The sequence below is a fragment of the Furipterus horrens genome, unplaced genomic scaffold (assembly GCF_987537825.1).
Source record: "Furipterus horrens unplaced genomic scaffold, mFurHor1.1.pri manual_scaffold_5, whole genome shotgun sequence".
Lineage (NCBI taxonomy): Eukaryota > Metazoa > Chordata > Mammalia > Chiroptera > Furipteridae > Furipterus > Furipterus horrens.
The window spans coordinates 120,156,715-120,171,050 of record NW_028327175.1 but is presented as its reverse complement, the minus strand read 5'-3'; the positions used below and the strand labels follow the sequence as shown (position 1 = coordinate 120,171,050).

Here is a 14,336-nt window from a genome sequence, read left to right as displayed (position 1 = left end):
AAAAAAAAAAAAAAAAAAAAAGCCATAGCAGCAATACTTATATCAGACAAAATAGATTTCAAAATAAAAGCCATAAAAAAGAGACAGAGAAGGACACTCCATAATACTTAAGGGAAGAATTTATCAAGAAGATATAACTATTGTAAACATATATGCACCAAACCATATGAACACCCAAATATATAAAAAAAACTTTGGGGGACTTAAAGAAAGATATCAACAGCAACACACTTATAGCAGGGTATTTAACACCCCTCTGTCAACAATGGATAGATCTGCCAAACAAAGAATCAAGAAGGATGTCGTGGCACTGAATGACACTCTAGATCAAATGCAATTAATTGATATATACAGAAGCAAAATATGTATTCTTTTCAAAGGCACATGGAACATTCTCAAAAATAAACCACATGGTAGAACACAAAACAAGTCTCAACAAATTCATGAAAACTGAAATCATATGAAGCAGTCTCTCGGATCATAGTGGCTTGAAACTAGACACCAACCTCAGGGAAAAACTCAAAAACATTTAAATTCATGGAGACTGAATAGCATGCTATTAAAAAATAAAGGGGTTAATAATGAGATCAGAAAGAAATTAGAAAGTTTATGGAAACAAATAAAAATGAACACACAACAGCCCAAAACTTATGGGACACAGCAAAGGCAGTACTGAAAAGAAAGTTCATAGCAATACAGGCCTATCTAAAAAAAAACCCAGAAATTTCTCAAATAAACAACTTAACCATGCATCTATAAGCACTAGAGGAACAAAGCCCAGAGCAAGTACAAGAAAGGAAGTAATCAAGATCAGAGCAGAATCAAATGACATGGAGACTAAAAAAACAATTCAAAAGATCAATAAATCCAGGTAGCTGGTTCTTTGAAAAGATAAACAAAATTGACAAAACTTTAATCAGGTTCATGAAGAAAAAAAGAGTGGACCCAAATAAATAAAATCAGAAATGAAAGAGGAGAAATTACAACTGATACCACAGAAATACAAAGGATTGTAAGAAATTATAACTATATGCCAAGAAATTTTACACCTAGATGAAAAGGACAAATTTCTATAAACATATAATCTTCCAAAACTGAATCAAGAAGAATCACAAAGCCTGAATAATTTGATAACAGCTAGTGACATTGAAGCAGTAATCAAAAAATTTCTGGCACACAAAAGCCCTGGACCACACGGCTTTGCAGGCGAATTATATTAAAAATTTAGGGAAGAGCTAATACCTATATTCCCCAAACTTCCAAAAAATTCAAGGAGAGGAAGACTGCTTAACACTTTTTATAAAACCAGTATTATCCTAATTCCAAAACCAGGTAAAGAGCAACAAAGAAGGAAACTACAGGCCAATATTGCTGATGAACTTAGATGCTAAATTCCTGAACAAAATATTGGCAAACCGGATCCAGCAATGTATTAAAAAGATCAAACAACATGATCAAGTGGGATTTATCCCAGGGATGCAAGGATAGCACAATATTTTCAAATCAATAATGTAATACATTACATAAACAAAATGAAAGACAAAAATCACATGATCATATTAATAGATTCAGAAAAAGCATTTGATAAAATACAGGACCCTTTTATAATAAAAACATTCAGCAAAGTGAGAGTAGAGGGAGCATACCTCAACATAATAAAGGCCATATATGAGAAACCTACAGCCAACATCTTACACAACAGGCAAAAACTAAAAGCTATCCCCCTAAGATCAGGAACAAGGCAAGGATGTCCACTCTATCCACTTCTATTCAATTTAGTTTTGGAAGTTCTAGCCACAGCAATTTGACAAGAAAAATAAATAGAAGCCATCCAAATTGGAAAGGAGGAAGTAAAACTGTCATTATTTGCAGATGACATAATAGTGTATACAGAAAACCCTATAGGCTCCATCAAAAACCTACTCAACCTAATAAATGAACTTGGCAAAACAGCGAGATACAAAGTCAATATTCAGAAGTCAAAGGCATTTTGTACACCAACAACAAAATATCAGAAACAGAAACTAGCGGGGGAAAACCCATTTACTATAGCAACAGGAAAAGAAAGTATCTAGGAATAAACTTAACCAAGGCAGTAAAAGACCTGTACTCAGAAAACTACAGAACAGTTAAGGAAGACACAAATAAATGAAAGCATATACCATGTTCATGGATTGGAAGAATTAACACCATTAAAATGTCCATACTACCCAAAGCAACCTATAGATTCAACACAATCCCATAAAATACCAACGACATACTTCACAGATATAGAACAAACATTTCAAAAATTTATATGGGACCATAAATGACCCCAAATAGCCTCAGCAATTTTGAGAAAGAAGAACAAAGTAGGCGGGATCACAATACCTGGTATCAAACAATATCACAAGGCTATTGTAATCAAAACAGTCTGGTACTGTTTTGTTATGTGTCATAAAAATAGACACATATATCAATGGAAAAGAATAGAAAGCTCTGAAATAAACCTAAGTCTCTATGGGTAATTAATTTTTGACAAAAGGGGCAGGAGCATAAAATGGAGTGAAAATACCCTCTTCAATAAATGGTGTTGGGAAAACTGGACAGGAACATGCAAAAAATGAAACTAGACCACAAACTTATACCATACACCAGACTCAACTCAAGGTGGATAAAAAACTTAAATATAAGTTGTGACACCATAAAAGTCCTAGAGGAAAACATAGGCAGGAAAATTTCAGATATCCCATGCAGCAATATTTTTGCCAATATATTTCCCAGTGCAAGGGATGTAAAGGAAAAAATAAACAAATGAGACTACATCAAATTTAAAAGCTTCTGCAAAGCTAAAGAAAACATTAGTGAAAAAAAAGGGAACCAACCACATGGGAAAACTTATTTGCCAATGATACTTCAAATAAGGGTTTGAGCTCCAAAATATATAAAGAACTTGTACTACTCCACATCAGGAAGACAAACAACCTGGGTAAAAAATGGGCAAAGGACCTGAACAGACACTTCTCCAAGGAAAACAAACAGAAAGCCCATAGGCATATCAAAGGATGCGCAACATCACTAGCCATCAGAGAGATGCAAATGAGAACCACAATGAGATACCACCTCACATGGTTTAGAATGGTCATCATTAACAAATCAACAAACAACAAATGCTGCTGAGAAGGTGTGGAGAAAAGGGAGCCCAAGTACACTGTTGGTGGGAATGCAGACTAGTGCAGCCACTGTGGAAAACAGTATGGAATTTCCTCAAAAACAACAACGAAAAAAAGAAACTGCCTTTGGACCAGCTATCCTGCTGGGATTATACCCTAAGAATCCTGAAACACCAATTCAAAAGAACCTGTTGTAGAGACACAGAGGCAAACAAACACAGGAGCATGTCAAGATGCAGAGACCGAGAAGTATGGCCCAAAAGGGGAAATGGATCAAGGTTCCAGTGGGAGAACTAAGTGACAAGGAGATAGCCAACATAACAGATGAGGAGAGTCAACCTAACAGAGGCAGAATTCAAAACCCTGGTGATAAAGATGCTCACAGGCTTGACAGATGTGCTTGAGTACGGCACACATAGGGGAAGAAGCAAAAGCAGTGCTAAGTGAAACAAACAAACAAAAAAATCCACATAAAACCAATGGTGAGGAGAAGAAAACCAGGGTTCAAATCAATGATTTGGAATATAAGGAAGAAAAAAACAGTCAACCAGTACAGAATGAGGAAACGAGAATTGAAAAAAATGAAGAGAGGCTTAGGAACCTCTGGGACAACTTTAAACATACCAACATCCGAATTGTAGGGGTGCCAGAAGGAGAAGAGGAAGAACAAGAAATTGAAAGCTTATGTGAAAAAATAATGAAGAAAAACTTCCCAAATTTGGTGAAAAAAATAGATATACAAGGGCAGGAAGCACAGAGAGAGTCCCAAACAAGCTAGACCCAAGGAGAACCACACCAAGACACATCATAAGTAAAATGCCAAAGATAAAAGATAAAGAGAGAATCTTAAAAGCAACAAGAGAAAAGCAGAGAGTTACCTGCAAGACTCAGCTGATTTCTCAAAAGAAACTTTGTAGGCAAGAAATGGCTGGCAAGAAGTATTCAATGTGATGAAAAGCAAGGACCTATAACCAAGGTTATTCTATTCAGCAAAGCTATCATTTAGAATGGAAGGGCAGATGAAGTGCTTTCCAGACAAGATAAAGCTATTATTATATGAAATGTTAAAGGGACTTATTTAAGAAAAAGAAGATAAAAACTATGAACACGAAAATGACAACAAACTCACAACTATCAACAACTGAATCTAAAAAATAAAAACAAAATCCAACTAAGCAAATCAAAATAGGAACAGAATCATGGGTATGGGGATCTATTGGAGGGTTATCAGCTGAGAGGGGGAAGGGGGAGAAATGGGGAAATGGTGCAGGGATTAAGAAGCATAATTGGTTGGTACAAAATAGACAGAGGGAAATTAATAACAATATAGGAAAGGGTTAAGCCAAAGAACTTATATGCACGACCCATAGACATGAACTAAGGGGGGTGGGATTGCTGGAGGAAGGTGGGTACTGGGCAGAGGGGAGCAAAGGGGAAAAAACTGGGACTACTGTACCAACATAATCAATAAAATATACCTAAAAAAAAAAAAGAACCTATTGTAAATAATGATAATGTTCATAGCTGCATTATTTACAATAGCCAAGTGCTGGAAACAGCTTAAGTGTCCATCAGTGGATGAGTGGATCAAAAACCTGTGGTACATTTACACAATGGAATACTATGCAGCAAAAAGAAAAGAATGAATTTCTACCCTTCACAATAGCATGGATGGAACTGGAAAGTATTATGCTAAGTGAAATAAGACAGACAGTTAAAGAGAAATACCATATGATGTCACCTGTAAGAGAACCTAATGAACAAAAACAAATGGCTAAAATAAAACCAGCAACATGGAAATAAGGAACAAATTGACAGTGACCAGAGGGGTTGGGCGAGGGGGAGAAGGGAGAAAGAAGGGGACGGTTCTAATCAAGGAACAAGTTAAAAGGACCCATGGACATGAACAACAGGGTGGGGATTGACTGTGGAAGCAGGAAAGGTGGGCAGGACAGGGGAGAGCTTGAGGGGAAAAATTGGAACAACTATAGTTGAACAACAATAAAGTACGAAAACTAAAACAAAATAAAGAAAATGTGGTATACACACAGTGAAATATTATTTAGCCTTTAAAAAGAAGAAAATTCTGCCAGATGCTATAGCATGAATGATTTCTGAGGACATTATGCTAAGTGAAACAAGACAATCAAGAAAGACAGGTACTGGCCCTGGCTGGTGTGGCTCAGCAGATTGAACTCTGGCCTGCGAACCAAAGGGTCACAGGTTCAATTCCCAGTCAGGACACATGCCTGGGTTGCAGGCCAGGTCCCCAGCTAGGGGTGTGAGAGAGGCAACCACACATTAATGTTTCTCTCTCTCTTTCTCCTTCCCTTCCCCTCTCTCTCTGAAAATAAATAAATAAAATCTTTATTAAAAAAGAAAAAGACAAGTACTGCATGATTCCATTTATATGACATATCTAAAGTAATCAAAACTCATAGAAATAGAAAGTATTTCTATGGAAGGTTGTCAGGAGCTGGAGAGAAGGGCTTATAATGGGGAGTTGTTGGTCAATGGGTACAGCTTCAGTCATGCGTGATGAAAAAGTTGTAAAGATACGCTGTACAACAATGCACATATAGTTAATACTGTAGTGTTCTGTCTTGTACACTTAAACTTTTTAAGAGGGTAAAAAGTTCTTAAGAGGGTAAAAAATATTTACTGTTTTATGAAGTCCGAGGCTAGGAATTTTGCTTTGCTTGCAATACCCTTCCTCATGGCATTAACAGATGAAGTGGTCTACAAACTACAAAAGCAAAGGTAGAAAGTCCCCAACTGGTGGTTAGTTGAAGTGAGCTGGGTTTTGCAGCCATTTCTTTCCACATCTGGAACTCCAGTTTGAAGTGTTAACAAAATTAATAACGTATGAAAAAAATCTATTGTATTTCTGCACACTAAGAAAAGGAAATTCTTGAAATTATATAATTTACATTAGCATAAAAATCAAATACCCAAGAATAACTCCAATAAAAGGTGCACAGAAACCTACAAGATATTTGTAAGATAAAAATTGTAAAATATAAATGGAGGGACACATTATGCTTATGGATTGGAAATTTTAATTCAGTCAGCCTTTTGTATTCATGAGTTTCAATCTGTGAATTCAACCAACTGATAACCAGAATTGTTTATTTTTAAATCCCAGAAAGTTTCAAAAAGAAACATGAATTTCAGCACTACGCAAACCCATGTGAATGAAGCGATGTGTAGGCAACACCCTGCTGTTGCCTCTGTGCAGGTAGAGGTTATATGCAAACACTGTGCCATTTTATATACGGGACTCAAGCATTCCTAGATTTTGGTATTCATGGGAAATACTGGACCAATCACCTGTGGCTATCGAGGGATGACTGTATTTTTAAAATGTCAATTCTCTCAAAATTGAACTAAAGTCCCAATGTAAACCCAAGGTTCAAAAAATCCCTGGCAATATTTTCTTTGGTGGAAATTGACAAGCTTATTCTACAATGTACATAGAAATGCAAACAGCAGAGAATAATTTAGACAACCTTGAAGAAAAGTACAGCATTGCTGCAAGGAAAAACAAATGAGCCAATGAAAAAGAATAGAGTCCAGAAATTGACTCATATATATAATCACTTAACTTTCAACAAAAGCACCACTGCAAAGCCATGGACAAAGCATGACTTTAAAAAATGATTGTAGGTTAATTGGATATTTATATGGAAAAAATCAACCTCGACCCTCTACTTCACATCATACGTAAAAATCAATTACAGATAGATTGTAGACCTATATGAAAGGTAAAACAATAAAGCACCTAGAAGAAAACATAGGATATTATTTTCATGATCTTAGGGCAGGCAACACTTCTTAAACAGCACATACAAAGCTTTAGACACAAAGAAAAGACTGAAAATTGAACTTCATTAAAATTAAGATAATGAAAAAAAGAAACAGGAGGAGATAATATCTGTCTCTATACCTATATCTATATTATATCTCTACCTATCTAGTATATAATTTTATATAATCATATGTAATTTATATTTTTCTTTTATATAATATAAAATTATTATACATTATATATACTGTATATATAATATACATATATACAAATAAATTTATCTGTACTCAGAATATATAAAGAACTTTTACAAAACAATAATAAATATGTAACACAGAACTCAATTTTTTAAAAATCTACAAAAAGCTTAAACAGGCACTTCACAAAAAAAGGACATCCAAATGGCCACTAAGCATATTTAAAGGTGTTCAAAATCATTATTTATCAAGGATATGCAAATTTACACCCCGATAAGATACAGTTACACATCAACCCAGAAGGATTAAAATGAGAAAAACAGTCCATTCCAAGTACTTGAAAGGACTAACCTGAACTCTCAATCTGGACACAGTTTCCTAATAGAAGTATAAATTGGTACAACCACTTTGGAAAACTTCAGCTGAACAGAACACCCAGCTATTCCATCTCTAGGTTATGCACCAAAGAGAAATGATGGGTACATATGTACACAAGCAGACATATGCCAGACTGCTTAGAGCAGCATTATTTATGACAACCCCAAACTGGAAAGAACACAAATTCTTGGTTTCTCTGTGTCTTCCTTCCCTCACTGATGATTCAGGAACAGGATCCATTCAGTTCCCCAAGTCAGTCATCATCTCCAGTGTGATTCAGGTGGGGACTGGGAGTGGAAAGTGAAAGGTGAGGAGTGTGATAAAGTAAGATGACCGGTTTCCCACAGGGACCGAGAAGAAATGGGTGGGTGAAGAGGGACTCTCCAGAAGGGCCACAAGGAGAAGTGTCAAGACTGAGGGACTTCCCGAAAGGGAACACACAAGAAAGGGCTCCTAGTTTATCCCTGGTCTTCAAGGGCTTCTGACCACCTTCCCTCCTACAGGCCGCCTCCCTGATTTCCCTGCTTCCAGCAGAGGCCCCTTCAACCCCACCTCACTCCCACTCCGGCATTTGCTGGCTCCTCTTTGCCCTTCAGAGAAGACCCCCAATTTCTTAGCCCAGCATTCAAGAGATTTCAGGATCTACCCCGCAACACTCCCTCCACCCCGCAGTGTTCACCCTGGACCCCAGCTTCCTGGCAACTTCCCCAGCCTCCCGCTTCACCCAGCGCCCATTCCTTCGCACATGCTGCTCCACCGCGGGAACTCTCTACCCACTTTGGCTGACTGTCAGCCTCCTACTCAGTCTTTAAAAGCCAGTTCAAATGTCATCTCCTCCGTAAATCTTGGACCTCTGCTAAGAGTATGAGTCACTCCTTCCTCTGGGGTCCGTTCCTCCAGCAGAGCACACTGCTCATGATGTCGTTGGCAACGTTCTGAGCAGCACCCAGCCAGGGGCCCTGTGCTTCTTGGTTACTCGCTGAATCCCCAGCGGCTGACCAATGCCTGACACACAGGCTACGTGAGTGACTAATTGAAGCTTGACCTCAATGTTACAACCTACGTAGGCTACACCTCAGAGTTGAATCTTACTGTTTTTGACTCCTCTTTCTTAAATTCAGTGCATTGAGGATCTTCACATACTTGATAAAAATAAAAGCACCAATGCAACAACTTTTTTCCCCACCTCAGGGTCCTGGAACATGCCATTCCTTATCCCTGGAGCATTTCCTTGTGCTTCTTTGCTTTGTCATCCTCAGATTTCAACTACAATGCTGCCTGATCAAAGAAGCAATCTACTCTGCCTGAAACTGGTCTGGTGTCCCCACAGTGCTCTGTGCCACACAACCCTTGGTCTGTCTCCATCTTCACAATTGTATTAGGATTCATTTAGTAAATGTTCTTGTTTCTGCATCAGTGACCTACCTCTGCCCTGGAGCAAAAGCTCCCAGAGGCTGGGAAATTTACCTGGGTCGTTCCCCACTCTCCCCAGGGCCTAGAACGGGGCCTGGAACACAGCAGGTGCTCAACAAGTAGCTGCAGAAGAATGGGGAACAAGTGCTTGAGGCTAAGAATGCAGTGTCGAGTCATAGCCTTGAGGCAGCCCCCGAACGCCTTGAGGCAGCCCCCGAAAGGTCTCGGTTTCCCCATCAGCTTCATTAGTCCCCAGGAACTTCCCCCACACTGGGCAACACCCTCAGTTCCCAAGGTCTGAGGGATCATGACTGCTATCAGATTAGTGACAAGGAACTTTCAGAGAGGGACAACAGGTTGCCCAGGGTCAACCAGCTACTTCTTTCCTAAGTGGAGCTCCCAGACTGGGGAAGCACCAGCCTAGTGGCCCTGGGTCACAGAGAAGGCTCTGCCACTAACTCCCAGCTGGACCTCGGGCACATCTCCCTTCTCAAAGCCTCAGTTTTCCTCATCTGTAGAACGGGGGCAAGGCCCTGTGCTCTGGCCTGGCTGAGGGAGTGTGAGGCAGGTGATGGGCATACCGTAGGTGCATGGGTCATTTTAGTTGCTTTTTACTTCTGTTTTTTGCCAGAAGTTGGCAAAAAGGCGTGGGTTGTGGGTGTCTAAAGGCAGGCATGCCAGAACACTGGGTTATGGCCTAGTCAGTAGGAGCGGAACATGAGAGGCAGGGCAGGGCCTGTGCTTTCCCAGAATGTACAGCCTCTGCGCTTATGGAACTTCTCACCTCACTCACTCCTAGCCTAGCCGGGAGTCCTCGTCCATGAAGCCCATTCTCGCCTGAGTAACGTGTCCCTGCCGGAACTTCTCCCAGCCTCTGTAACCTCTCCTAGCTGAGAAGTGTTGCCCTGCTCCCTACAACCTCTCCCTGCCTGGGCCATCTCTATCTGCCCCACAGTCTCCACCATGCTGGGCAACCTCGCCAAACTGGGCAACCTCGCCAAACTGGGCCACCTCTCTCAGCTCCTGGAGCCACATCTCACTCCAGCCCCATTTTCCCCAGACCAGGAGGGGCTGGTTGTAAGTAAGAGGAAAAAAAAATACTTAAACCACAGTTGCTTGGGGCTACCAGTGGGAGGGTTGGAGCAGGCCTGGCAACCTGCCTTTACCCTTTCCTTGCCCAGCAGGCCCCCATCAGCCTGCCCTGGCCCTGGCCCTGGCCAAAGGAGCCTAAATGTGATTGATTTGTACTGGAGAAAGTTTGCAGGCCCTAGTTCCAGTTCACAACATCAGGCATTCTGGCAGGTGAGGAAATAGAGGCCCAGAGAGGTTCAGAGACTTGCCTGTGGTTGCACAGGGAGGAGGGGCCAGGTCCTGAGCAGGGAGACATGCTGGTACACTTGCCTCACCTCCTGGGGGACAACTTGCATAACCAGATCCTCCCTGGGGGCTGTGAGGACCAGTAGGCTGGGTTCCTGCTGCAGGTGTCCTCTGCCCACACCCCGGGGAAGTGAGTATTCTCAGGTTGGTTCAGAATTTCCAAGTTTACTCAGAGCTCTCATTTGTGCTGTCATAAAAAGTCCCTTTGGCTGGGTGCCAGGATAAGGACTTGGGGGTGGCACCTGTGAGTACTGTGATGGAGGTGGGACTCATCCCCCTCTCACTCCCCCACCCCTCCAGTTTGGAGGGCACTGGAGGGCAGGTGAGGGAAAAAAGCAGGTGAAGAAGGGGCTATTGGGAAGTGCTTGTTCTCCTGTCTTTACAGCTTTCTTCCCTCTGCTTGCAAACGATTTCCTGAGTGATCCTAGAAAACCCCACCCTTCCTGAGCCTCAGTTTCCCCATCTGTGAAAGCGGGGAGTAGAATCACCATAAGAGCTTTTATTGTTGAGGTCCTAGCATATGCCAGAAGCTCTGCCAGGTGTCCTAGCTACTATTATTGCCAATAATATTGAAAGTAAACACCATAGTTGCTATTTCCTATGAGCCATTGCTGTGCTCTTGTCACCTGACCACCACACTGGCTCCTGTCTGTCTGTGGCCCGCTGCATCTCCCGGACCCAGGACACTGCCTGGTGCACAGCAGGTGCTCAATAAAAACACAGCTCCCGACAAGCCCTAGAAGGCATTCTTAATTCCATGTAACAGATGAGGAAGCTGAGATTCAGAGAGGTCAGTGGCTTACTCGAGGTCACACAGGTACTAAATGGTGGAGCTGGTACTCAAACCCAGGTCCGGCTTATTCCAAAGCCCACAGTACAATCAGTGGTATGTTGGTAAGCCAGGTCCAACACCTCCATTTGACCATGAAGGCACTGGCTGCCCTGCCTGGCTGTGGAAGGAAGGAAGTCCTTCCTTCTTTTTATTTCTTTTTTTTTTTTTTTCACATCAGGCACCAGGAAGATTGTGATGCTTCAGGAAGTTGGTGCCCATAAAACTTGGTGGCCTGCTTTCCTCTTCCCACCTTTCCTTGAACTGGCCTCCCATCGAGCATGCCCCTATCCTCAACCCACAAGTCTTTGGGAGCTCCAACCCCCACCTCCACCCCACCCCCTTCTATCCTGGGGAGGTGCCGGCCTGCAGTGTGGCTGAGGCCTCAGCTTTCACCATGCTCACCCCACACTCCTGGCCCTGGATCCTGGCCACCTCCTAACAAAACGACTCCTAGCGCCACAGGGAACAGGTGATCAGGGCCAGCCCTCTGGGCTCTGCCCAGCCCCCTTGATCCAATGCGCACTCTCAGGAGGTGCCCTAGGACTGTGAGTCTTACTTTTATGTTATCCTGTCCAGCAGGTTGTGGCCTTTGCTGTCAAACAAACTGGAGGTCCAAACCCAGCTCTGCATCTTACAGTCACCTTTGAGCTGGGGCAAGGCTCCCCCACAGAGCCACAGGCCCATCTGCAAAATGGGACAGATGAGGTCAGCAGCCCTACCTGGTGTTGTGAGGAGTATGGGAGACCCCCAGGTGCCGGCGCCAGGAGCCCCAGGCGCGGGGGCTGAAGGAGACAAGACTGCAGGTTCCCGAGTGTGGCCCTGCGCCTTCTACTGCTCTCGGAGAGGGGCCCTTCTCCCCGAGCTCCAGGTTCCTCATGATGCAAATTCCCTTTCATATTTTTATAACTTCGAATCCTCACAACCAGCCCCACAAGGATGGAGCTGCCTTTGTTCCCATTTTGCAGATGAGAACACTGGGGCCCCAGGCGGCTTAAACAAGCACAGAGACCTGCTCAAGCTTACCCAGCTAGGAAGTCGCATGACTGGATTTTGAACCCACCAGGTTTTCCCCACTTTACCATGTGCCTCTAAAATACCCGCGTTTCCCCCAAGGGGATGTAGCCCCAGAGCAGCGCACCGGCCCCGGGTGATCTGCTCCCTGCTGAGCAGCAGTTTGCTCTTTCTTCCCTAAGGCCTAAGCTCCCACTCCAGGTGCCTACTGTCCCAGCTCCACTGCCAGGAATGTGCCTGCCCTTCCCTGCCACTTCGCACGTCAGAAATCAATGCATCCTTCCAGGCTCAGCCTCGGCCTCCCATTCCCGCACTCTCCCCTCCTCCTCTTCATGCAGACACAGGACCAGTCTGCCGCTCACCCCTCTGGCTCCTTGTGCTTTCAGGAGAAAGCTGAGGGACAGCATGCGGAGGGCAGGGTCAGCCCTCAAGTCACCTGCTTGCCCTGCTAAGGATTGGTTGAATCACCTTGGGAGAATCACTCCACTTCCCAGAGCCTCAGTTCTGAAATGGGCACGCCAACTTGTTTTGAAGGATTAGATAAAATAAAGGAGATAGAACAAAGAAGCTGGCACAAAGCTAGTGCTTCCCCCGCCCCCCAAAATGGGCCCCCTAGCAGCATCCTACAATCACACGCGTGTCCACCCCTGCCCAGCCCAGCTTCCCAGAACCACAGGGACTATTGAGTCACGTTTGATCTGGACAGCTTTCGCTCCCTAGTCCCATGCTTTTTGGAGGCTGGTTTTAGAGACCGCTCATGGGGTCATCCCGGCCATGCCCCTGTCCCAGGCCTGCAGGCCTCCAGCAGACCCAGGCACCCTGAGCTAGGCTGAACAAGAGACTCCAGCTCAGCCCTCCTCACTGGACTCACCCACTGCCCACAGCTGTGATGAGAGCACAGGACGCTCTGCACCCTTCCACTGCAGGCGAGGAGGGGCTGTGCCCTCCCAGGTGGAAAAGGCGGCTAGAGCCTGGTTACCTGTTAATCCAGCTTCTCCCTCAGAAATCCATTCCAGGTGTTTAGGGCAATCCAGTGGGCTCCCAGGGGTGGCAGCTTGGCACAGGGTGGGTGATGAGGGTCTGAGAGAACAGGCAAGGGTCTGGGATGGGAAGCCACAGCCTGCCAAATAGGCATATGACCTGTCACCTGGACAGATGGAAGCTCGGCCTGGGCAGGCAAGCCACGCAATGGTCAGTCAAGTCCCAAAGAGGTCACACGTGGACAGAAGATAGTCATCGTGGGTCAGGGACTGATCAATCGATCGATCAATCGGCTGTACCAGGGATGGACAGACAGTAGTCAAGGACTGGTCAGGCAGACCTTCAGATAGGAGAAGTCAAGTGAACAGGCAGGTGGCCAGCCAGGCAAACACACAGAGAGACCGACAGACAGGCAGACAGACAGGCAGGCAGGCAGGCTATCAGTTACACTCAGGGAGAAGCAGGCAAACATCCACACCCCGAGCCCATCAGCCCCTGGGCAGAGAGGCACCAGTGGGTCTATCAGAGGCAGTGGCTGCCACCTCTGCCCGAGAGCGTGTGCAGGGTGGAGAGGAAGGAGGAGGAAGAGGAGGATGTGGTGAGAGCTCCCCTCGGGCCCTGCCCACAGAGCAGCTGACTCCTCCCCAGAAAGAAGTGGAAGGAGGCCTCGCCCCCAGGCAGGGCACACTGCTCTCCATAGGTCACCTTCTAAGAATACATTCCAGGCTACCAGAATGACGTCCGCCTCAAGGTCATGACCCATAAGGCAGGCAGGGCAGCCTGAAACACTGCTTCTCAGGGAGTGGAAACAGGCTCAGAGGGTACAGTGGTGCCACACCTGGACTGGGAGGCCCCTGGTGGTCCTGAGAGTCCACCTCAGCCCAAGTCCCATGGAGATCACAACCCTTGTTCCAGAGTTTGCAGTCTGGTCTGCTTCCCTTAGGCATGCTGCCTGCCTTGCCCAGTAGAGGCCTGCGTTTGGGACCCGTCCCAGACTCCTGGGCCTGTGCCCTTTGAATGCAGCCCCCTGTGGCAGTGCTGCAGGCAGCTGGCCCCTGTCTCCGTACCCTTGAGAGGACAATCTCCTGGGCATGTCACACCACCTCTCTGAGTGCCTCCTTTTGCCCATCTGTGAAATGGGGACACTTAGCCACTGATGGGGAAACTCAGGAAGAAAATAGAGAAAA

The 14,336-nt window shown here is 44.5% G+C and overlaps 1 protein-coding gene across 3 annotated transcripts in view; it reads right to left on the bottom strand.

Annotated features, from left to right (window-relative positions):
- Nucleotides 1-13,735, bottom strand: part of IL21R (interleukin 21 receptor) — a 39,566-nt gene extending 25,831 nt beyond the window's left edge. For 2 of the 3 annotated variants that reach the window (XM_090277419.1, XM_090277420.1), the window contains exon 1: nt 13,148-13,735. Coding sequence is in view for 1 of the 3 variants with exons in the window: in XM_090277418.1 (XP_090133544.1) it covers nt 11,877-12,034 (158 nt within the window). In the remaining 2 variants the exon portion in view is untranslated. Of the gene's footprint in view, nt 1-11,876; nt 12,139-13,147 lie in introns of those variants that run through there. The other variant, XM_090277418.1, reaches the window with a different exon arrangement.
- Nucleotides 13,736-14,336: the final 601 nt, after the last annotated feature.